The sequence below is a fragment of the Gopherus flavomarginatus genome, chromosome 1, assembly GCF_025201925.1.
Source record: "Gopherus flavomarginatus isolate rGopFla2 chromosome 1, rGopFla2.mat.asm, whole genome shotgun sequence".
NCBI lineage: Eukaryota > Metazoa > Chordata > Testudines > Testudinidae > Gopherus > Gopherus flavomarginatus.
In genome coordinates, this window is record NC_066617.1 from 46,288,577 (window position 1) to 46,314,602 (window position 26,026).

Genomic DNA, 26,026 nt, shown 5'->3' on the forward strand with positions numbered 1-26,026 from the left:
TGCAATTACTATTACTTATTATTTGTATTATCATTTATTATAGTATGCAAAAGCCTAAGTGGGAGCAAACCTTCATTACTTTGCACACACATAGAAACACATGTTCTATTCCCAAAGAGTTTACAAGCTGTATCCTGGATCCACAAAGGTATTAAGATGCCTAATCCCCAGATTTACACCCCTGTGAGATGAAGCTATGCTGAAGTAAATTCCCATTGTACACTAGCCCTTACTCTGGGCATCTGGAATCTATCTCCTGCCTGAGCCCCAAGGTGATCCACAAACTGGATGGAGATATATATTCACACACTTATCTTGCCTGCAGAGCCCTGTCTAGTAGGCAAACTCAGAGACTGGCTAGCACAAAACAGCTGAGTGTTGGGGCTCCCTTATATCCTTCAGCCCAGTGGTTAGGGAGCTCACCTGGGATGTGGGAGAGCACCAGATCAAGACCTGATAGAAGGGATTTGAAGAGTGATTAAGTACCTGTTAGGTGAGTGACCTGGTCACTGCTCTATGGATTATTCTAACGTGGGTCTCCTTCAATCTCTCCTACTGAAGTTGTTCCACTTAAACAATTGAATAATGAAATATTAATTGGGCAAGAGAAAAAATGAGAATCTCTATGTAGTCTACTGATAAGCGCACTTTCCTGAGAGGTGGCAGATCCATGTTCAACTCCCTTCATCTCATCAGGCAGATTAGGGACTTGAACCAAGGGGTCTCTTGCATCCTTGGTGAGTACCCCAACCATTGGGCAAAACACAATAAGGGAATCCTAGTTTATTCTCCACTTCCCCTGGTTGTTTTGTGTGGAGCTAGGCAGCCTCTGAGCATGCTTACCAGCTCAGGTCTGCAAGGCCTGCCTATTTTTCCCCAGAGACAGGCGTCTCCCTTCACCCCAGACTTCAGCACCTATCTTTGTGAGAGGGATGAGGCTTAGGATACACTTCTCTCATCAACATCTTTAAGCCTTTCCCCACCTAGTGGGCTGGCTTTTGGGGGTCACGTTCTAAGCTGCCTACCTCTCCCCATTTGTTGTATAGGGAGCCTATGTGCCTAATTAAGGCTTTGTGGATCACAGTTTATTCCAGTGTTTTCTAATCACCTAAAAGTTTGGTGTTGTGAAGCTCAGGAGTGCAATGCCTTAGTCCCTCTGTGGATCCTGGCCTGTGTGTTTAAAGGACCTCGCATATTCTTTTTTTTAACATTAAAACCTTTATAATTTAACTTTAACAAATCAAATCCCCACAAGTGTACCACTTTAATGATGTTACCTGTGTAGCTTCTAGAATAAAGTCTTGGATTATAAGCTGTTCCTCACTAGACAGACACTTGTGTTCTTCAGCAATCATAGTAACTTTAAAGCTCTCACAATTTATAGGCTCATCTTTGTTTGGCCAGTAAACAAATTCATCCTCAGCCTATAAAAAAGCCACAAAGTTAAGTAATTTTCTTTCCAGTTCTCAAAATAAAACAATCCAATGTAGATGCTTTGGTAGAGAAATAATGCAAAATGTACATAAGTGACAGTCTTAAAGTTTAATTCATGAATTTAAATTTGACAGGATTAAAAATGTCTTTTCTTGCAGGCACAATTATTTACAGTTCTCAGAAGTTGCCCTGATCACTAAGGCTAACTTAAAAGTCTTTCCCATTTATGAAAAGAATAATCTTCATGAAATGTTTGCAGAGAAAATGACACTGTAGAATTTCATGTTCACAGCTATTTCTCAGATGACAGAAATTTCTCTCAAGCATTTGCCTGACTGTCCTCCAAAATGCACACTCATATACAGTCCCCTTCCCATGCCTCAGGTCTTACCCAAAACATAAAAATAAAAACCCTGAGATGTTTCTATAGCATATGCCACTAGTCCTTGAAGAGTGCATTAGCTCATTCTTAATACACACATACAGCTCCAACACTTGAGCGTCTCTCTCAGTTTTGACTCAGATAAACTACTATTGACTTCAGTTGGAGTTTGCCTGAATAAGGCCTCAAGAATTGGCCCACAGTGAATAATACAAGCTGATTTCCCATATGTTTCAGATCAGTACTATCAAAACTGTGTTTGGTAGAGTCTCAGACTCCATATCCAATTTTGTGTTGACCTGTTTCGTGTTTTTAAATTAGGATACTATTATAGCCTACATTGGATCAAACCACAATTAGACATCAATCTTACCATGTTCTGACTATCAGGAAGCATGACTATTAGCTGAGCATTATGGTCCCATATCATTCTCCAGAAATCCTTGATGGTATGTAACAGGGGATGCTGGGTAATAATGAATTCATTACTTTGATAATAACCCTGCAAAACAAAAACATCAGTCTGAGAATTGATGTCCATCAATATATATATTTAAAGGAAGTTTTCACTATACAAAGATGGAAGTCTAAAAAACAGAGCTAAATTGGCCTGTATTTCATGTGACTTCCAGGAACAGAAATCAATGCATGTCAAATGGAAAAGGAGAAAACCAATAAAAAACAAATAATAAATGTTCAAGTTTGCCCCCTCCTCCCCAAAAATGTATTGCAAGCAGCAGAGAGATAATGGTGAACTGCCAACTCAAAATAAAAATGGGTATTAGCCCAGACATATGTACTGATTGCTCTGCCCTGGCCAGGTTTCTGCAGGGATTTGGGGTACACAGCAAAAGAATAAATTCAATTTCTTAAAATAATTATTCTTTCTGTGAAATCCTCTAGCATTAATTATAACTTCCCTGCTTTATGAAAGAAAGCCCAGACATACCTGTCAAATGTCACTCATCAAGAGTGACAGCTTCTGCTGTCACTCTCAGGTATGCCTGGTAAAATGCCATGCATAAGCAGGACTGCAGGCCGTGAGCAAGGTTTCCCATCAAGTCCTCCTACCAGCTGGCAGAGGCTTCTCCTAAAGCTTCTGAATCCCCAGCCAAGGCTTTCTCCTCCTCTCTCTCCCCTACTCACTGTGGCCAGCACAGTGGATTCCACTCTCGAGAGATGGCCGTGGTGTGAGGGAGACAACAGTGAAGGGGTTACAAAGGAATCCAAAGGAAAAAAATGATGCAGGGGGAAAAGCGGAAGGCGGGAGGCAACACTTTGTGGCTCCTGCACAGGCACTAAAACATTCATAGATTGGTCCCTGCACATGATCAGGGAGAAAGCAAGGCTATGGCTCCCCTCCCCCAACATGTGGACACTGTTTTTGCCAGAATGATTCACTGAGGCTTGAAAAAACTTGGTTGCTTTAATTAACCTTTGAATCTCACCCATAATTTGTGCTAAATTGTACTATTTTAAAAGTGTTGTGCATTCTTACTGTATGCTGAGTCAAACTGTAATATGTTTGAGTGGACTTAAAAACAATTCCAGTGCAGCATCCCCCATGGAAGAATGGAAAGTGTGACAAATGAAAGAGAAAGCAGAGAATCCCTTCAAAATAAAGACTGTGCCACTAATATGCAGATATCTGTCAACTCTGAAAATATATATAGCAGTATAGAGTATTTTTCAGCAGACCAGACAATTTGACTTACCATAACATAGGAAGCATTGATGTAGTCTGTACCTTCACCAGATAGTGATGAGATACCCACTCTAGATCTTTCCACTGTAAAAGAAAGTTGTGAACTAGTCTATATGTTGTACTGTCTGGCTAATGTATTATTGTAATGATAATAAAATAAAGATCCATCAAACAGGATAAAACATCACCAGCTCTCTAGCTTCTTCTCCCAACAGTGGCTACATAGGGCAGGTCTAAACTACCACTTATGTTGATATAATGTATGTTGCTCAGAGGTGTGAAAAAAGACACCCCAGAGTGACGCAAGTTACAGTGACCAAAGTGCTGTGCACACAGGCGCTATGTTGGCAGGAGATGCTCTCCCGCCAGCATAACTTGCGCTTCTCGTGGAGGTGGAGTAGTTGTGCTGACAGGAGAGCTCTCTCCTGTCAGCATACAGCATCTTCATCAGACGCACTACAGCGGTGCAGCTGCATCAGTGCAGATGCATTGATGTAGCACTTTTAGTGTAAACTAGCCCTGAGTGTGAAACATTATTTCACTAAAATTACATTACAGGAATCATGGACCCTCTGCCTCACTGCCATCGAAAGCAATGGATCTGAACAAGCCTACCAGGGATGATTGATGAAGTTCTGTTCTTTTCTCTGTTACACTGTTTCAGTGCAGTAGAATAATCACACTGCTGTATATTAGATTGGCTCAGTAGCTGAAACAATAGGAAAAAGAATCCTGTTACTGTACGATGAAGAAAATAGAGATGAACTGTAGAGTTAGTTATATTAAAATCAGCTTACAGTAATGTCTTAATTAGATCAAGTATTCACATTTTTAATATTAATGCTCTAATAATTTTGCCTTTCAAGGGAAAGGAAGAGTGAGGGAAATACCCACTCTCTGATATTATTTGGTTTGTTGGAATTTGGCCTTCAACGTTTCCTCCCATTTACACTTGGGATCCAGTCTGTCATATACTTTCAGCTATGCAGCACTGTTAGGGGATTCCCTTCTGAGCTCACCAACTCCTAGTTTCTCTGAAAGGGTCATTGTTGAGCAATCTGAGGTTCTGCTTTCTCCCAGGGAGTGACTTTGCAGCATTACAAGCTCGTCCTACCCAGGAGAGAGGGACACACTGTGAATTCTATTAATAAGCCTAGTTTATTCCTACTCGGTCATCAATTATATTAGAGAAATACGAGTACTGTGCATGTGTGAGTAACGTTCGCTAGTAAATTAGAGAACTAATTCAGTTGTACCACATAACCCAGCAAGTATGAAGGTGGGATTCGTTTTCCTGAATTAAAATTTGTTTGAAAAGGCAGATTTCTCACTTAATGAGTCAGGTTCACCCCAACTAGCAAACCTGTGTCAGCCACTAGCCCTACACCTGGGTGCCACGATGGCAGTGGCTGTAGCAGGGGTGTGTTGAATCTTCTCCATGCCACACCTCCTGCCTAGCCAGGACTGCCTACTTTTGGGGCTGTACTGGCTGGCTCTGCCTACTCTGCAAAGCAGATTTCAGGCACCTTGTGCCACTACAACCCCTTCCAGGCAGTCTTTCCACCACTGGGACCTCTCTAGCAGGGACAGTTCAGTAAATTGTGCCCAATATCCACCTTTTAGGTTGTGTTTCCAGCCCTTGTTTTTGTGAAAACATGGCTTGTTTGAGGTTGAGCTCATGATTAGGTCTTTTTACCCAAGATGTGCTATGTAGTTTTGTACTGCTCTAGATCTAGTCTCAGCAGTTATGAATAGAGAAAAGTAATGGAAAGCTGTGGTATAATCAGTGACTTCATCTAGTCTCAGACTTTTCAAGCACACTGTTTACTTGTAATGGGTCAGAGTATGAAAATGACACTGCCCTGACACTTTTCATTTTGACATCCATGAAAGCTCACCTTGAATTGTTTCTCCAGCTTTGTCTTTCCCGTTGGTCCAGGTATTAAGAGAATATTAACATAGGCATGAATGTGACTGTCAAGAACTTCTGTTTCTTTACTAAGTATGGCTTCAACCAGGGCATCATGAATAAAGACATACTGCTCCTAGTAAAATAGTAACAAGCATCTTAGGTCTAACAATTGTCAGATTGCTCCCATGAACACCTTCGTTGGTTAAATTGCAACAGTTGGTTCACAGCAACCTTTCTATATGATTATGAATTCTTCCCCTCTTACTGCTATGATTTAGTCTGTTGAAATTTTATTTAATTATATAACTGAAGAGAACTCAAGATGTGCCAAAAACTTCTTCAGATGGGGTCTGGGAGCCAGAAATTCCCTGCTGACTGTGACAATGACTCTCCATTAACTGGGTACCATCAAAAAAAAATCTATTAGCCTTTGCCACACAGTGGTGTGTGAGGTACCACAGATCTTTTGTATAATTAGAGTAGGAATAACCGTGGTAACTGTGATATTTGTTGGCTAATGGTGAGCAGTGTAATTAGAGACAATCAGGAAGTCAAGCAACTTTTTAATTGTTTGAATGGCAGCAGCAGAGCCTGGCTTTCCAAAAATATACCCTATGTATACTGTATGGGCTCCTGAAGGGGAAGGCCTCTTAAATGTGATCACAACAGACTGTGTCCCTTTATACTGAAATGTAATATTAAAACCCAGAAGTCCAACAAAATCACATTGTGACCAAATCCACCCCTGTAGCCACACCCTACACAGGATTAAAATAACCTTTGTACAAATTATTAATATTGCTGTCCTTAACACAGACCCCAAGAGTTACTGGCAGGTCCTCCACTGAATTTTGTGAAGTCTGACCCGATGGAGGTAGATATGGAATTTACAGACCTTTTTAACAGAAAGTTCAGGTTATTGACATCATTTTCCATTAGTCTGGTTACATAAAATAAAAGGCTCCAATAAAGTCTCATTCACCAAGAATATGATATGGAAATTGTGCATATAAAGGGAAAAGAGAACATGGTGGCAGATGACCTGTCCAGAAAAGAGGGCTCTGATTTCCTGCCTCTGAGTCAGCAGTGGCTAACCCTCTTGCAGTTTTATAAGGGGGAGGGGCTGTTACTGAATTCACCCCTGTATTCACACCTTATTACACACTATTGTAATAATCTTTGTGCTAAATATGCCTTGTGAGGTATCATCTGAAAACTAATAACTCACTGGTCAATAATATCATGATGAAATGTGTATAGCAACATTATATGTAAAGTTATGAATTCCATCTGAATGACGTTGGTAGCACATGTTCAAACCCACATAGCCTCAATGAGGCAAGAATGGTCAAGTGGGTCTTAAGCAAAAGAATGTGTGTTTACCTCAATTTACATATAAGTTGTAAACAGGATCCTCAGAAAGGGAGAGGGGGGAAGACAGGAGACAAGGAAAATTTGCATTTCAGCAAACAGAGGTGAGAAGAAACAATGTGCAACCTCTTTTACCACCAGACACCATGTCTCCTTTATTGTTTGAATGAACTTTTAACTAGGGGTAACCTTCAGGAAAATGCATTTCGAAGGGTGACTGATCTATAAAAATGAGAGGCAAAAACACCTCAAGTTATCTCTCCCTATCAGTCTCTCTCTTTTTCATCTAAGAACACAAAAGAAACAACCTTTGGACTTTAGGAGCAGATCCTGACCTGAAACTTAGTCAGCAATGTTACTGGAAACCTGTGGCAAGAATTTCATCTTGAATCAAGTCTAGTTTAAATTTACTACTAGGAAGTGTTTATCTTTATTTCTTTTTCTGACTTTAATGCCTCATACTTGTACTCACTTAAAATCTTTTTGTACTTAAATAAACTTGTTTCATTCTTTAATCAAAACTAATCTAGTGTTGTGCACTCTGTTGGTGACTCCATTTGGTGTAGCAGACTGTTGTACGCTGATCCCCTTAGAGGGGCAATGGACCTAATATGTCTGAACTGTCCAGGAGAGGGCTGGACAGTGCAGAACACACATTTGGGAGAGGGGAGGGGAAACTGGGGACTGGGAATGTATTGGGCTCATCCTGCAAGTAGTAACCAAAGCTGCTGGAAGCCAGAGTGTGGCTGGTGTTTGCTGAAAAGCTGCTGGGAACACTGTTGCTGGGCCAGAAATGTGGCTATACACAAACACTCAGGGTGTGACTTGCATGCTGGCAGACTGTGAATAGACCAAGTGGGAGCTACAGCAGCAAAGCATTGTGAGGCACCCAAGTTTGCAGAGCAGGTGTGGCACAGTCCCTCACTGGTCTGAATTGCACCCTGAAATGTCATACTCGTATGCTATGCACGGCTGGTGTTGTATCATATCCCCATCTGTTCTGAGAGACCTGCAATTCCTACAGCCATAGGATGAGTTAAGAATGGAATGATAGCCTTGGTCAGAATTTTCCAACCAGCCTCTTACTTAGCTCTATTCTGCTGTCTTCCTTGCCATCACAATAAGCGTCTCTCCCCCAATTCCTACGGCTATAATGTGTTCCCTTTCTCAACCATTTTAACACTTGGCTACTTTCTTCTCTAGTTAAGGTATTTCTGAGGCATCTATTACCATGGTATCTAACCACCAACAGCATCTGACTCCAGCTCTTGAGGTCTGAAATAGATTTCCCTATCCCAGTCCTATTTATACCCATTGTTTCTCATTGACATAACACCATTCTGCCGATCTTTGTGCATCACTGGTCCAATAGCCTTTTTATACACATCATTTAATGCTTCAATCCAGATTACTGAACTATGGACAATTCTATAAATGAGCTCAGACAAAAATGCCTAGAACTCCTCCAGAAAAGTGCATATGTTGCCAGCCGCAGCTGCAGAGGTCACTTGCCTGCTCATTGCTTAAGGTAGCCAAGAACAAATTCTAAAAGCAAAGGAGGGAAGCCAAGCCGGCAGGAAAATCCTGGGTGGCGACTGGTCACCATCCTGCCTGTCAGAGTAAATGAGGAGGAGAAACGCAGCATCTGTGCTGTTGCCAACTGAGTCACAGAAACTGGCTTCAGTTTACTTACTATAATGCACATTCTCTTCTTACCTCAGTCTGCACCAAATAGTTCCTTTGTGTACGTATGTGTTTTAAGAATCCAAATATGTTGACTGTCCCTTCGTGCTGGATTTGCTGCAGCATGCTGTCTAACACTATGTATGTGCCTGTTCTTCCAACGCCAGCACTGTAAAACAAACAAAAAAAATGCACCTGAGTTGGAAGCAGGGTGAAAGAACTCACGTGGGGTGAATTATTGCTCCTTAGATATCAGTTTTTCAGCGCAAACTCTTACATACCTATATTACATATAACATATTCAGTCATTCTTAGTGTAAGGAAAGTGAGGAAGAGGAATCTCTCCCCTTCTTTTCTTTCATCTTTTATTAAAGGGGAAGACATTTCTTATCTCCTTCAACCACTCTCCCTATATCCAGTTATTTAACACAGTCTTAGATCCCACAGTGATGCATGTGGTATTAAAAACCTCAATACATAAACAGCTAGTTTCTCATGAATAGTTCAGGTTAGAGTTGTAAAGTCAATATTCTGCTCTTTGTTATATAGTCACAATTCCATTTACGTCAATTAGAATTGTATGTATGTAAAAGTGCAGAATTGAGCACCAACATAGTAATGTAAAACTGAATAGGTCCAGGTTAGCAGCACACTATTAGACTCATTAAAATACAAATACAGATTATCAGGCTCCATATGCCCGTTAGAAATGACAAACATGAAATAACAAAAGCACTGAAATAAGAAAATAATTAAGTAAAATTTCATAAAAATAAGAGTATTTTCACCTCAGTGTAACTTGGAAAGGTAACAAGAGAAGTTAGTCTCATACCATGAGATTCCTTCTAAACTCCATTACAATCCAGAAACAAAAAACAAGAAGTTTATAAAACTGTTTGCAATTAGAACCCTGAAATTTGTACTTGACCTAGTGGAGAGGTCTGAATGAAGCCATTCAATTTAGCATTGTTAAAAAGTTATTGAGGGCTATCATATTGCTGATCTCTCTGCAACCCATTGGAATATATCTCAGTGTTGGTATTTCTGGAAAGCTCCAATTTTGGACTTCTGAAGAACAATCAGAGGTGGAGATATCAGCATAAGAAAGAAAACTTGATCATTTTTTTCCAGTACAAAAAATGTTTCAGTAAAATTAGCTCATCCCAAAACAAATTATCTTCAACTTGCAGGATTTCTATGGCAACTTTACCTGTTGACTTCATCAGTCTCCGCTCCAGAAAGACAGAATTCATGAGGAGGTTCTCTTTTCAAATGTTCCATCAAAGATGAGGTACTATAGTAGAAAACCAGAACCTGCTTACATATTTTCCAGTAATCTGGTCATTCACTGGTACTGTGAAGTAATCCCAGGTCCTGTAAACAGTTTTAAACCAACTTTCCCTGGGTTGCTTCAGTCTCAGTGAGCACTACCAGTACATCTGCCTAAAACTTGCAGCACTATCAGAGCTCAAGTAGTTTCCCCTGAACTCTCCTCTATTTCAAACCATTGATAGAGCACAGGATAATGATAGAAACAGCAGAACTATAGTTCAGCAGGTAATATATTCAGACTTCTTTTTTGCATAATCTCCTTTTAGAACTACAAAGCATCCCTGTATCAAAGACCATATGAGCTGAAAAAATTAGAATACATATTTTGGCAGAAGTGAAACAATTACTGCAATACATGTATCAGGAAAGTCCTTAGTTACCCAAATTGCAATATATACATGCAAAATAAATTAAAAAGAAAAGCAATTTGAAAAACATATATGTAGCACAGAGCAACATCACATTGTTTACAGTCACTAGGCAATTCATAGTGCCGGCATGGCCAGTTGATTGTTCAGCCTTACAAAAGCTACAGCTACTACATAAAGAATTTAGTGTTCTTTCATCAGTAATTATTAAATAATTAAAGTGAAATTCTGCCTATAACACCATTGAAAAATTATTTTTTGTGCGAAAAAGCAATGTGATAAAAATCAGAGTGAACTTTATTGTAGTAAAAAACACACCTGCAATGAACCACAACAGGCCCCACAGCATGGCGCTTAGCATATGATGCCTTTCGCACAAATGTGAGGACGGGCAGAGTATATTCTGGAACACCCATATCAGGCCACTGGGTATAATGATATTGAGTAACTACACGTCCACTAGACCTTCCTTTCTGGGAACCCTGAAACAGAAAATAGTTATATAAGTAAATAGACCAAGTCAGAACAAGGCCATCTTCTCACTGTTTTCTTTATATACTTAATATTCTATTTTGCAATTGAATTAATATAGTCACTATTCACTATACAGCACACCGGACCCCTAAGAATACTGGTAGCGAATCATACAGTTATATGTACTATAATGGCCAAATTGTGCCTTCCTTATTAGGAACACAAGGGGTATTTCCACTGACTTTATTGAGTCAAAATGCATGCTGCTTTTGGACTTCAGTGGAGCCAGGCTTTGATCTGCCTTCATTAGGGCTACTCCTGATATACAGTGGTCTAAGTGTGTTTCAAGCTTGTATTTCCACTGGGATGCTCAGACAAGCGTAACTCCTCCCTCTCCCCAGAACAGCTCTGACTCTTAAACTGAAATGGAGCAAACATTGCTGAGCAAAATGATTTAAAATCAGCCTACTTCTTTTTTGTTAGACTTTTTCATTCTGAGACTTCCGCCTACTCACTAGTCTAAGTGATGTCCACAGCAACAGACTTGTAGGACCACAGCTTTTCCCCTGCCGGTGGTATTATTGCTGCACTCAACGTGCTTGCTATGAGGGCAGAACATGTGGCCTCAATAGAAATTTCCCTTAATAAGTCTAACTGGGCATTAGATTGTGGTTATACAGCTGTGAGGTCATCATCTCCACATTTAGAGAGCACTCAAGCAAAACTCGCTGTGATGTCAATGGGACTTTTGCCTTGGTAAGAACTGCAGGATTCAGTCTTGAGTTTGTACCAAAACAATTGACATTACAAGATTCTGAAAGTCATAAAACATCCCTGTGTCCAAGACATGCTTTTGGGCTATCACAAACCTTTTTGACCTTGGTGTTTCTAATAGTAAAATTCCTCACGGTGTAATAAGCAAGTACATGAACACTCTTCTGAGTGACCAAAAAGTTGCCATATTCTTCGCTACCATCAGCAGGCCAGTACTGGTCACACTTTCTCTGCCATAAAGAGAGAACACAGTGTCAAACTACAGAGTTAAAATGAGCAAATTTAAGGGAACTATATCTACAGAAGTCAATGGAAACTCCAAGGACACATAGCAAAGGTTGAATTTGTCCCTTACTGTGTGTCTGGTTATCTCTGCTATCTCCTTATCAGAGCAGGTGTTTATTTTCAATCTCAAAGTTGGGTTTTGCATTTCTTTCACTCTCTTCAGAAGCAAGAATGTTGTAGAAAAGAATCCATATGGACAATTATTGACCAAATAGCCCATTAAGTATTAACTATAAAGAATTCAGATCACCCCATGACATAGAAGAAGCTGCAGAAAGGGAAAGCATATTTACAGTGCCTCTCCTACAGTTCTTCCCTCAGTTGTCTGGGGATGGCCGTCTCTTGGAGAAATGGAGTCTACAATTACAGAATAGGTCAGGACCCTGAGAAGATGCCAGGGGATGATAAATCCCTCTGCATGGATTGCAAGGGATCTCCTAGCAGCATCTCCACTCCTGTGTTGTCTCTGCTACTGGCTTCTCCGCTATAGCTATAAACTAGGGGAAATTAATAGTGGTGTGACCAGTGGTAAATTCACAGTGGTGAACTGTTACTGAATTTAACCTCCTTTGCCAGAGAAGCAGGCTGTGCTCATCATGTGGCCCTATACATAGCTTCATAGAGTCCAAGGCCAGAAGGGACCACTGTGATCATCTAGTCTGACTCCTGTATAACTAGGGCCCTACCAAATTCACAGCCATGAAAAACACATCATGGACCATGAAATTTGGTCTCTCCCCTCTGAAATCTGGCCTTTTGTGTGCTCTTACCCTATACTATACAGATTTTATGGGAGAGACCAGCATTTCTCAAACTGGAGGTCCTGCTCCAAAAGGGAGTTGCAGGGGGGTTACAAGGTTGTTAAGCACCCTTATGTTTGTGCTGCCTTTAGAGATGGGCAGCTGGAGATCAGTGGCTGTTGGCCAAGCACCTAGCTCTGAAGACAGCGCTCCACCAGCAGCAGCGCAGAAGGGTGGCAATACCATCTCATGCCACCGTTACTTCTGCATTGCTACCTTCAGAGCTGGATGGCCAGAGAGTGGTGGTTGATGATTGATGGCCCAGCTCTGCAGGCAGCTGCGCAGAAGTAAGGGTGGCAATTCCACTCTGACTTCAGAGCTTGGCTCCGGGCCAACAGCTGCCGGGCTCCAGCTGCCCAACTCTGAAAGCAGCACCGCCACCAGCAGCAGTGCAGAAGTAAGGGTAGCAGTACTGCAACCCTCCCTACAATAGCCTTGCGACCCCCCCACAACTCCTTTTTGGGTCAGGATCCCTACAATTACAACACCATGAAATTTTAGATTGAAATAGCTGAAATCATGAAATTTACCATTTTAAAAATACTATGACCATGAAATTGACCAAAATGGAGCATGAATTTGGTAGGGTCCTGGTATAACACATTCCATAGAACTTCCCCAAAATAATTTCAGGAGCATATCTGTTAGAAAAAACATCTAACCTGGATTTTAAAATGGTCTTAGTTTAAAAATCTACCACAATCTTTGCTAAATTGTTCTAATGGTTAACTACTGTCACTGTTAAAAATCTACACCTTATTTTCTGTCTGAATTTGTCTAGTTTCAACTTCCAGCCATTGGATCATGTTATACCTTTCTCTGCCAGATTGAAATGCCCATTATTAAGTATTTGTTTCCCATGTAGATACTTGGAGGCTATAATCAAGTCACCCCTTAACCTTCTCTTTGTTAAGCTAAATAGATTGCGCTCCTTGAGTCTAAGACATGTTTTCTAATCCTTTAATCATTCTTATGGCTCTTCTCTGAACCCTCTCCTATTTATCAACATCCTTCTTGCATTATGGGCACCAGAACTGTACACAGTATTCCAGCAGCAGTCACACCAGTTCCAAATACAGAGGTAAAATAATAATAAAAATAATCTCTCTACTTCTACTCAAGATTTCCATGTTTATGCATCCCAGGAATGCATTAGCCCTTTTGGCTACAGTGTGACTTTGGGAGTGTACGCTCAGCTGATTATCCAACACAACCCCCAATAGTTTTTCAGTCACTGGTTTCCAGGATAGAGACCTCCCATCCTGTAAGTAAGGCCTACATTCTTTGTTCCTAGATGGATACATTTACATCTAGCCACATTAAAATACATATTGTTTGCTGGTTCCCAGTTTATCAAATGTTCAGATTGCTCTATGTATGTGCCCTATTCTCTGCATTATTTACTAGTCCCTCAAATTTTGTGTCAGCTGCAAATTTTATCAGTGATGATTTTATGTTTTCTACGCCTCAACCTTAGGGTAGCTGTGGGGCCTGGAGAGGCTAGACCAATAGTTGTTGCAAAATGCCCAAATGGTTGTTAATGTAGCTATTCTTATAATTTTGGGTTATTATAAGTTTGCTTTTACCTTTACTGAATTTTAAGAGATATTTATAATTACTTTCATACACATAATGCGTGGAGATTATAATAGCTCACATACATTTGTTTTTGTTCCTTTTCTAATTAGATGAAATGTTTATGTTTATTAAGGAAGGCCCTTGGAAATCTCTTCTTTCTGTCAATCAGTGATGGACATCAAGTGTCAAAGAAGATGACACCTTGTTAGCCATAAAATCATATTTATTATTTCCAACTGTGTTTACACAGCTTCTGAGATGCAGCATTATGGCTTCTATTTGTATTAATGGTCTTATTATTTTCTTTTATACTATGTTTTGAAAGATGTATATAAGTATTATTGTGACTTCTGCTTTGTATAGAATATTTGATACAAGTGTAATCACAAATTTTAAATGTACATAGGCTGTATATGTAGGAACCACTTAGTGTAAATAATATAAAGAAATGGATTCATACTCTTCCTTTCTCAACAAGATTAGTTATCATCACAATGATTTCCACATTATGCTCCCAAATCATTCTCCAGAAATCTTCTGCTGTTGATTTTAATGGCCCTTGAGCGGCAATGTAAGCTTTTGGCTTGTTGTAGCCCTAAATTAAAAATACAAGAAATGACACTTGTTAATGTCCTGTTTGTATAAAAAGGGCGGTTGGGTAGAGTACATGACATTTTATATACGGATACAACGAAAACCTCACACAACTTCAGGTATTTTTTTATTTGTAACAATTTCATTCACATAAAGCCTGTGGTACCGGATACAATGTAAATGGAATTATGTTAATGTGTAAAATTCCAACCAAGGGAATAATACCTTACTGTGTATTAGATTACTCTACGTTCTGGCAGAACACTGACATACTAACGATTTGAAAAGATCTGTTATGATATTAGTGTAAGAAATAAACCAGTATAATTCACAGATAACAGGTTTAAAGAATAGGGTAACTAAAACTGAAAAAAAATGCTGTCCCCTTGAGACTCTTATTCAAATGGCATACACATCTCATGAGATTATCCCAGATAGAAGAATTAAGTATCTATTACAAATATATACTAATATGGAAAATACTCACTCTGTACTGCCATACCACATACTTTATGGTATAAAAAATCATCAGCTGTTCTGAAGCCTCTACAATAACTGAACACAAGAACATGTGTTCAGGATAGAATCTGAGATTTATCTTCATATTGATGGTTTGCGGATTTAAGTCAGATCCTTAAAGAATCTCCTGCTAAAGAAGCTTTTTATATTGTTTTGTGCATATATATTTAAGAATTAACCCATTTTTATGAAACCTAGATGCCTCAGTGCCTCAGCTATCTTGGAGATACCTGACCAGATTAGTAGATATGCAAACGTACTTACATCAACATAGTTGGCATTGATGTAATCAGTCACTCTTCCATCCTTTTCTGCAAGTTGTGCAAGTTTAACCCTACTATGATCATCTGCAATAAAACAAGTCAAAATAAACACAGCACTCTAGCAAGTATGGTTCCTTTTCTTTAGGAAACATTTAACAGTGAGAGACGTTGACTGGATTTTAGAATATTTATTCTAAAGCACATCAACAACCATATGCAAGTATTCTGTGCTTAAATATGAATCACATTCAAAATTTTAGCTGGAGAAATGCAAGCTAACATCTGAGATTTGGGTTAGGAAATAATCAGAAATATGTATCTTCTAGAGAAGGGAGAAATTAGGTAACACTGTGAGATGCACATGTGCAATTCCCTTTGAAGGATTCCACACATGTGCAATGTGCAATTCCAATGGAAGGATGTATGGCTAGATGGTCAGAGAATGTATCCCCTTGGAAGTCTATATGGATTCTCATAGTGCCACACATCACTACAGTATCTGAGCACCTCCCAGGAACTAACCAAAATCACCTGGTTAGTGCTCCAGTAAAGTGTTGGATAGAAATGGGGAGAACGGGAGAGCAAACAATGCTAACTTTCCCTCCGTTAAGGTGAATCTTCAATAAGGTGAAGTGAACCTAATTTGTTCTGGGATGAAATTTGCCAAATAGGCTGAATTGGTCCTATTATCTATACAGCTCTGATGCTACTGCACCTAGAACACTGTATTTAATTCTGAGGGCCTTATTACCAGAAAAATATTGGTAGATGAGCAACAGTTCAGAAAAATGGCCACAAAAATGATCAGCAGGCTGAAAGGACTGATATTAAAGAAAGATTAAAAGAACTAAATATATATACACATTAGCTAAAAATTACTAGCGTGATGGAGAGGGGCAAAGCAACTGGAACACGTGCCCCAGTTAATGAAACTGATTTATATCCAGTGATGGGGCACATACTACCTAAAAAATTGATAAATATGTATTTCTATATGTGCAGCAACTAGAGATCCTGGGATTCTGCAGATTGCTAAAGAGGATAAATCATCATTATTCCAGCTCAAAGATGGATTAACTTTGGTAATCAAAACATAGCTTCTTTGGATTTATAATGGCATTGTAATGAAGTCTCCGATTTCTTTTTGTTTTGTCACAGAAGGCCTACACTTGTTTCACTATCAAAAGCTCAGTAGGGTAGAAGAATTTCAGAGAAATAACTTGAAAAGATATGAAAGTCTGTTCTGTAACTCACAGAACACTTCAGAAAGGACCAATAATTTTCAGACCAGTGTGATTCCCTCCCCCCGCCCCAGTGATAATACATAAGTGTACACTTCTCTACATTGACCTCTAAAATACATAACCAAGTGTGTTTACTTACAAGCAACAATATTTATATATCGATTCTTATTCTTGTTCTCTGGGTGATTAGAGCTGTCTGAAGTAATACCAAGATCTACAGTACAGCTCTGGATTTCCTGAAAAGAAAATGGGCATATGCTATTTTAATAAATATTAACTTACATGCAGTGTCTTAAAATGTATTAAATCAACATGAAAACCCACAACTGTATACCAAACTATCTATAATATCTTACAACTAGTTCTTTGCTAAAAAAAATGCAGTGAAATAATTCCTTACCTTGTAAAACTCTTTCAGTGTCTAATGAGGGAATGAATGCAAAAAAAGTAAAGAAATCAAATTCCACAGCACACAACAAATGGATAGAAGTGCTTATACATATTACAATTACAATGGAAAACAATTATGTACATGCAATACATGTGTTTATAATATAGCAACAATGTTGAATATTTTTGACATAATGCATGCAAGTAAAAGAAATGAGAAATTCTGAACTTGAAATAACTTTCATAACAAAGTCTGACATCTGTATGTATCTGAGTGACTTTGCCTCAGTCTTAAACTCTGGACTTGCAAATACTTATGCATGAGTAGTCTCATTGACAGGGCAGAAGCCTTTAGTTATTGGTCCAGGAACTGGATTAAGTTTTACAGGCCCACTCTTACTCTCATTGAAGTCAACTGCAAAACCTCAACTGATTTCAATGGAGCAGGACTGTGCATCTTTACATCTTTATGTGACTATACTCTGCCAGTTTTGGGCTCTAAACTACAACCCTTATTCATACAAGTAGTCTCACTGGACCTAATGCATGTGTAAGGACTATTTGAATGAGTAAGGGTAACATGAGCAGGCCCTTAAAAATCCATAACAGTATTCTCAGCATGTAATTCAAGTTTTTATTTTATGGAATGCTTCACTTATATAGGAAACTCAATCTTCGATACGGGGCACCTTGTTAAACAGAAAATAAATTCCATTAATTTAAAAATAGCACAATCATGTTTCCTGTAATGTTCTGGGACTCATTTTAAGGCCAAAACATCTTCCTTTTAGGCTTTCTAAAAGTTAACAATAAGAGAAGTGGTTACTAGTCATGGTTAAAGCCTAATGACCTGGTAAATTAGGTTTTAAATAGGATTTGCTTTACAGTTAATAGGAATTAAAAACTGAAAAAGCTAATTTCTGTCAGCTCTGCACAGATAACTTTAGTTTAGAGTCTTGCATATCTTGTAAGTTCTCCAGGAGCAGAGAAAGTCAGGGCACATTTTATAAACCTGGAAGAACAGATAGGTAGATTAGATTCTTACTCCTATCTACAACTATGCTATGAGTAAAAATGCTGTTTTTCAACCATGCATTCTGAACAAAATGCCCTATACTGTGGTCTCTGCTAGGCAGTGGGAAATAGAGATGGGGGCTGGTCAAGGGGCTGGTCTGTACATGGTCTTCTTATTTGTGGTGAGACACAAACCAAAACCTCGACCAAATAATTGAATTCTGCCAAGCCTATCTACAGGCAATATGCGTTGAGTGTTATCTTGTGTCCTATACAGGAAATGTTTATGGGGTAAATTAAAAATAAAAAAGCATAGGAGAGTTTTTTCCCTATACATTGTGAATGGGCAGAGAAAACACAACAAAGCAAAGGGTGTTTAACCGTGAATGCTCATATTTGATGCAATTATAACATTCTAATAATATTTATACAGATGATCTATTTACAACCTTAACTATGCCTCCACAAACTTTTTTGTTTGGGAATACATACATACAAGATTTTTAACAATAGATCTTTGATGATAGAAGTGAGATTGACTATTTCAGTTTTGCAATTTTGTAGTTAGATATGAGAAATATGACTTATCAAAAGCTTGTTCATGAAATACATATGAGTATTTTATCATGCATTGAAATTCATTCATTATATAGAGTAAAATTAATGAATTATATGATGAAGTTAATATTTTCAATTTTGTGAAACACATAATGAATTATATGTGCTATGGGATTAATCTGAAAGATCTCACTATCATATACCAAGACTGTGCATCAGTTCACTTGCTAATTGTAAGTCTAAGTAGATAAATCTATCAATTTGTCAACACTTACGTATGTTCTTAGCTTTATATACATGAGTACATACTGGGTTCAAGGTACTCATGTCCAGAAGTATTTTCAGAATTGGTCCCAGAATCAGGATCCCATCTGACATTAAATAATGCCTAATTCTTTATTTTCAAATTAATGTTAATCTGACATTATTTGTAGCCTTTATTTAAAAGACATAGAGCCATACCTCAAATTCTTCAGTAAAACCATTACTTGCATGTAAGTCTGCAACATGTTTTGGAAAATGCTTTATTGGAATTGCTCCAACATCATCTTAGGGGTGGAAAAAGACAAAATACATATATATATTTGTGAAGGATAATAAGCAAGAGTGATATATAACGAGCTTTAAAGTTAGGCAAACTATACAAAATCTCAAAATAAAACAGGCAGCTTGTGTAGGAGCTTTTGGAACTTGTCTTCTTAAAATCATAACCCATAATAATGGTGCTGTCTACAAGTTTTGCTAAGGCCCTGTGAAACAAGACATATAAGTTCCCTATCCAGCTCTTTTTCCACCTTTGAAGATTCTCTCTTTCCCTCATGTCTGCATACTCATGATACTTCCATAAACAAGGGGCTGATCCTGCAAAATGCTGAGCCTATAAATTGGAGAGTGCTCTCAGCTCTCACTGAGGTGAGAGTTGAGAGTTTCAGCCATTTGCTGAAGCAGGTTCAAAGCGAGGCAGTCAGAGTAGAGTTCTTTAGTAATGTTGGTGGAGAGCAGAGAAGGAATGACTAGGTTCTGGAGTCAGAATGCTCTGTGTTGTGTGGTATTATACTGGGTGCGTGGGGCCAGCTGTATAGGCCCCAGACTAGGAAATTAAGCCAGCATCATGCCACCAAGACTGTGTTAATTAAGGCATGTGTATCAGCTCTAGTGTCAAGGGCAACTTTTATTCTCTCTCTTTCACTCACAATGAATCACTCGTGCAAGCAAATTTTCTTTATTTGTTGTACAACTATAAGTTTCTGTGGTTGTAATTATTGGCAATAATTTTATGTCTCATGAGAAGTGTTGAGCATCTGTAATCTCTCAGGATCAGGGACTTATAGTGCAATTCTTAACCAAGACTTTTTTCTCAGAGGTAGCTCTTATTACCATTAATGGGAATTACATACATCAGGGAAAACTTTCTGGATACCACAGATAAAATATTTACATTGTTGTGAATTGCTTTACACATAAATATGACAAATTGATATTGATTTTTTTTCTGTTTGCATTTAACATGCTGTAATCAGAATTTTCAGGCGATATTTTATTTGAGAATCTCTCTTTCATACTCTACATAAATACAGAAAAACATTTATGTGCAAAATATTCATTAAGGATCATGTAACAAACCTTCAGGATTTTTAATCTGCAGGTCTCCAAAGAAATATGCTTTGTAAATAAAATCATCTGTTCTGTTAATTAATTGTTAAAGGGACACATTATTTTAACTAGTTTTGGCTCCAAAGGGGAGAGATCTCTTTTTTTCCATGGAAAGCATTCCATGGATTAAACATACGACTATTTCACAATATGCAATTTCATAACCATTTTATATGACAAGGAAACATCAATTACATTGCATAAGGAACAGCCATTTACATCAACAGATGTTCATCATTTAGGACACCTAATATTTTTAGGCTTCAGTTACCATGAATTTGTTGATTTGTATTGAGATCCATCTGCTCTTTCCCTTACATGAATGGACATGAATACTAAAACTGAATTAGGCAGTCAAGCCTAAGAAAAACAGCACAAAATGTGTAATATCACCCTCACACCTGGAGAAGGATTCTGACATGAAGTATGTTTTCCAATGAGCTCAGAACACAGAAGCAAGCACCAATATCCACAGACACGCCCAAAATATTGTTAAAGCTTCCTTCAATAAGGTCTGACCATGCATTAATTGAATTCAGTAGCAAAACTCCCATTGACTACAATGAGGATAGGATCAAACCTTAGAAGTGTTCTAACAATATTGCCAATTTATGACTACGACTACGGAGACCCTGAGGAGGGAAGAGGGGTATTTGTAAAGTGGCAACAAGATGGGCAAATGCCAACCAGGCCTCCTATCTACTGTGTGTAAACTAATATTTGCAGCATTCTTGGAATGCGGCAACCTCTTGATCTCAAAACAAAGCAGGCTCAGAAACAAACAACTCAATCCCTACTGCCTCTGTGGCACCTTTCCCTCAGGCTATAGATGCGCAATAGGTGGGGAGGGGAGGCAACACTGAGGCTATGGACAGTAAAGGAGAAAGGTGGTTGCTTGCACTTGTTTTTTATGGGCAGTGCTGAATTGCCCGGTCTTATCATTAGTTGCCAGGTGCCATCAGCACTGTCCAAACGACTGGACTAGTCCCCAGGTCCCACATCCCAACAATCTAGAGTTGCCTGATTCATGCTATAGACCTTTAGGGCATGTTCTGTATAGCTCTGGTATGTGGATCTCCTATGGATGCTAATGACAATGCACTGAAGTAATACAGAGTCTGTAATAGAAATGGATGGTGTGTGTTTGAATTCAGTTACAGTAAAAATAACACTTAGCAGTTGTATAGTGCTTTTTCTGCTCAAACCACTTTACCTACGTTGGACTGATTTGAGCCTTTCACATACTGTGCATTGAGTAGCTTTACATAATATGTCAATAGTTCTAAAAATACAATGCTTTTAAAAACATGTGCATTGGGAAACCTAAAACTTGCTCACTTAAAATCTATCACACAACAAGGTAGGTCAGAATTATTTCTACAATCTTGAGACGTTTTCCACAAAAAGTTCTATATATTTTTGTCACTTTAAAAGGTTCTTTCCACTTGTTTTAAATTAACATTCATTACTATTTTAGTAAGTAAAATCCTCAGTACCAAAACACATATATGAATTACACAAAAAGAACTGTAGATGCAATTCTCCCCCATGACAGTGGAACATTATATTTCCTGTGCTGAACTGATAAGTACAGATTGTAAAAACAAATGGCACAATGACACTGCAATACAGTTATTGACTTGGAACAGAAACAACCTATAATGAACTACTTTAACAAGACATGACAATGGCTAATCCAAAGTAAATAAAACAAACAAAAACGGAACTTCTGCATGACATTCAGTCTAAAATCACTCTAGAGAGTTGTTTGAATTTCCTGAGATTTACCTATTAGTTTTGTAATTAACTATTTAAAATATGATGTTTCTCACATTCACAGCTGTCACTGGGCTTAGAAGGAACACTTTAAAAATGTCTAATTTTCAGTTACAATTAGGAATCAAATGCTTGAGATTTAATAAGTAATATGTATGTCTTAGTTACCTATATGGGGCAGATTTTGTGCCCCTTACTCACTGTAAGTAGTGTCTTACTCCACAAGTAATGACATTGTTTTCAGTGGCACGACTTATGGAGTGACGGACAGAATATGGGTCACAGATCTTTGTAGAAAGTTTTATTCAGCACATCTCCCAAGCAGCCTCTATCAGAGGATGATGTCTTAAAGAGCCCTGGCTATAAGTTAAAGGTGCTTTATTCCTGCAGAACACTCAGGTGAGCCTATTGACAGTAGCATTGTCTGACTCCCCTGAGGGTGTCTCCCCACTCTTAGATACAGCTGGCTCCATGAATACAAGGGGGTGCAAATCTCAAACTCTTACATTTCCGAGAGCTGAATCAAACCATGTTTATAGCTATTGGACTGTGCATGAGGAATGGTTATTGACCCAAAAGCCATTTGCCACATCTTCCTGTTTAATGACAGCACACTTTAATATTCACCACATTTTTTCAATGACAAACAATAATTCACAAAATATTTCAAAACAAATTACCTAAAACTGGGAAGACTGGTGCCGAAGGAGTGGAAATCACTCTAGGTGATGTGTTATCTTCTAAATAAAAGTGAGCAGTCTGGAAGCATTTCCTAAAGAAAAAGATCATATGTAAATATAGCAAATATAGCATGTTTTGTGAGATGTCTTCTTGGAATATTGGCAATATGATTTAAAAAATCAAACATCTGAGAACCTCTTGTAAGGAATATTGAAACACATTGGTTAAAATATAAATATTCACTGTCAGTGCCACTGTATTGCACTAATAATGTTATGCCTACTATTTACGATCCCACATACCTGCACTTTAGCCCAGAAGATCAAATAGTTTATGCTACTTTTACCTGTACCAGAGGCAGAAGATAGAGCAGACGTCAGCCATAGTGAAAGCCAAAAGAGTGTGAATCTGCACCTGGAACCACTGTAGATGCTGTACAGTACTTTCAAGTGTAACAAAATCCCATTGCCCTATCACTCATCCAGATCCACGATTCTACTCCTTCTTTCGTATTCTAGATACTGTACTACTCCAAAGCTGGAATCGTGTGTGAAACACTTTCACTGAGAGACCTTTCTTACCACAGGTACAGAAATCAGTAAAAGGCAATATGCTGCATAGAAAACAAAACAGAGGCTCACAGTGCTATTATAATTGGAGGGTGGGGGAAGTTGCTTCTTAATGTAGCCATCACACTGAGCACATCTTAACCAAGGAAGTCATCATGATGCAGATAGCTGAAAGCAGGGGAGTTTATGATTCCAACAGATGCTAGCTGTGTTGCAGAGAGGTTTAAGGATGAATACTAATGGAACCAACTTTAACTATGGTCCACAATGTTACTTGTGTCTATTTCCATACCCCAGCTGTGAAGATAATATGGGTAGCATCTGCTAAGGGTATAAAACAAGCTATTCAAAAGAGTAAATAACCAACTGCTGCTTAAAGCAATGCACACCCTCCTTAATTAAAAAAACTCACCAGATAATTAAACTCGCTAATAACATTTTTTGCTGTGGGTCATTTAATCTATTTGAAACATTACTCACAAGTGGTTAACTTTAAAAAGAGATACCTGTTTCAGGGAAAATATTCATCTCATTTTATGTTTATGAATTTCCATTCACTGAAAGCCATTGGCTAAAATGGTTGTAGCATCTTTTGCCATTTTGTGAGGTTATTGTTATTCTAAATTCAACTTTCATATAATAATTTCTCCAAATTAATAGCACTGCACAGAGAAAATATACTTTATAATTAATCTGTGTGATGTTATAACAAAAGAGAGCTATATCCAGTTTTTGTATGTTAAAACTGGGGCTCTCCACTTTCCAGAACTCAGTCATTCCTGTTATCACCCAATTTTATGAGACCTATTAAGAAACATTTTTTAGGAGAGAAAATTTTGGATTTACATAGGGGTAGATTTTAAGATGAATCAGTGGGCAAATGAACTGGGGTGAGGACAGTAGATTCTGCTGTGGGTTATGAGACCTCTGCCAGGGAAAAATGCTACTTCTTCTCCATCTTCTAACTCTGTCATCTGTCCCTGCTCTAGGCCATTCATGATACTGCAGTTAGCTATCTACCTTTCCTGCTGCTCTGATCATACAGCACTCCCCCTTTTGCTTCAGTTTCCAAATTCCTCCATTATTTTCCTATCCCATTCCTCAGTAATTTCAGTCTCCTTGATCTCACCTTCATGGTTGTCCATACAGTGGTCCCTGCTTACATGTGGCTTTCATTCCACCCCATCCCCACCCTTGTGAACGTATTTATACTGATTTCATGAAGATGCACCCATTGTTCCTACTGCTCTACACTTTGCCCATCTCTCAAACTTTATTCTGTGCTCTTTTTTCCCCCATGCTGCTCCCTATTCCAGGAACAGCCTCCCTGAAAACGGCCTAAGTGCAGAGCTGAGGACTTCCCTGGTGACCAAAGCTATGCAGGACCGTATCTATGATGACAAGCTGAAGAACATGGACTATTCAGTATACAGAAGAAGAGGCAGTGGAAATGTTAGCATTCTCTAGAAAAACATAAATGTAGATCACAGACACTTGGGTGAGAACTGTTTCAGCTAAATATTTGGGAAATATGTACACACTCCTGGAATGATTTTTTTTTTTTATTCCTTGAGACTGTAATCAGTGTCTGGAATTTTTTGTCCCTATAGCTCCTGGCAGATTCCCCTCTAGGATTCTAGGGGGATAAAAGGACAGTTACATGAACAACAAAATCGTAGAGTATTCACATGACAACCAAACTTGGGGCCAAGAAGGAATTTTCCCTCACAGAATATCTGCAAGAGCCTTGGAGGATTTTTGGCCATCCACAGGAGTCTCGAGCAGGGATTATCCATTATGTACTTTATTTTGATTTAGATAAATAAAAAGCACTTGTACACAGGCACTAAGAACCCTGCCAATGATTTAAAATACAACATGAAATATAAATCTCAGTCCCCCTTCTACTAAGAAGCTGCTCTTAATCAAATATTAGCACCCGCACAATAGCCGATAACTCAGTCCATTATTTTTCTTCAGAGGCTGGGTAAATATATGGGTGCTGCAGCATGACCTGACAGTCAACTAATCAGGGCTATTTTGAACCAGAATCAAGAGGGCATCCCAGAGCCTGCTGGAGAACACCCTGGCAGTCACCCCTGCTTTAATATATTGAGAGAGATCTATCACCAGTGCCCTCATTGACTGCAACTCCATCTGCTTGTCATGATGAGAGAGGTGGTCTGTCATGGTAGGCTGCTCTCAGGCCCAAGTGTTGGTGCTCAGCACCTGCTACAAATCAGGCTCATTTAAGATGTCTCAAATAGGGCACCCAAAAATTAAGGCACCAAAGATCACTACTTACTTTTAAACATCCTGGCCTGATGCTCAGTGCATTGGGCATTTTTACAGCATGGGCAGACTTAAAATACATGAATAAATAAAAATAACAACAGGAAAATCTAAAAAGCTTGATGCAATTGTTCCAAAAGATCTTGTTCCATTAAGTGTATACAGTCACATTACAGTGTTTTGTCACATTTCTGCATGAAAAAGTATAAATTGAAAAAGATTTGTGTAATGATTTTCACATCTAAAGAGTGCTTTAAAGCATTCTAGTAACATACTGTGTGTTAATTATCCCTTGTAGCCTCAAGTAAATTATACACTAAAACATCTGGGAGAAAAAATTCAAAGCATACTACTTAATCTAGAACAAGATTCATA

General features: G+C 38.6%; 2 protein-coding genes across 7 annotated transcripts in view; one reads left to right on the top strand and one right to left on the bottom strand.

Moving 5' to 3' along the window:
• The window catches only part of LOC127042848 (uncharacterized), a 394,053-nt gene that overhangs the window by 79,616 nt on the left and 288,411 nt on the right, over positions 1-26,026 (top strand). The gene's annotated exons all lie outside the window — the stretch shown is intronic.
• PTPRZ1 (protein tyrosine phosphatase receptor type Z1) overlaps positions 1-26,026 on the bottom strand; it is a 199,419-nt gene that overhangs the window by 4,367 nt on the left and 169,026 nt on the right. For 2 of the 6 annotated variants that reach the window (XM_050935993.1, XM_050935990.1), the window contains exons 14-27: positions 22,790-22,881; positions 19,143-19,228; positions 17,119-17,139; positions 16,858-16,954; positions 15,476-15,558; positions 14,559-14,693; positions 11,531-11,665; positions 10,506-10,669; positions 8,521-8,656; positions 5,420-5,566; positions 4,137-4,230; positions 3,532-3,605; positions 2,190-2,318; positions 1,278-1,424 (exon numbers count right to left, since the gene is read on the bottom strand). In XM_050935993.1, the coding sequence (XP_050791950.1) occupies positions 1,278-1,424; positions 2,190-2,318; positions 3,532-3,605; positions 4,137-4,230; positions 5,420-5,566; positions 8,521-8,656; positions 10,506-10,669; positions 11,531-11,665; positions 14,559-14,693; positions 15,476-15,558; positions 16,858-16,954; positions 17,119-17,139; positions 19,143-19,228; positions 22,790-22,881 (1,540 nt within the window). Of the gene's footprint in view, positions 1-1,277; positions 1,425-2,189; positions 2,319-3,531; positions 3,606-4,136; positions 4,231-5,419; positions 5,567-8,520; positions 8,657-9,697; positions 9,782-10,505; positions 10,670-11,530; positions 11,666-14,558; positions 14,694-15,475; positions 15,559-16,857; positions 16,955-17,118; positions 17,140-19,142; positions 19,229-22,789; positions 22,882-26,026 lie in introns of all 6 variants that reach the window. The other 4 variants (XM_050935994.1, XM_050935992.1, XM_050935988.1 and 1 more) reach the window with 3 other exon arrangements.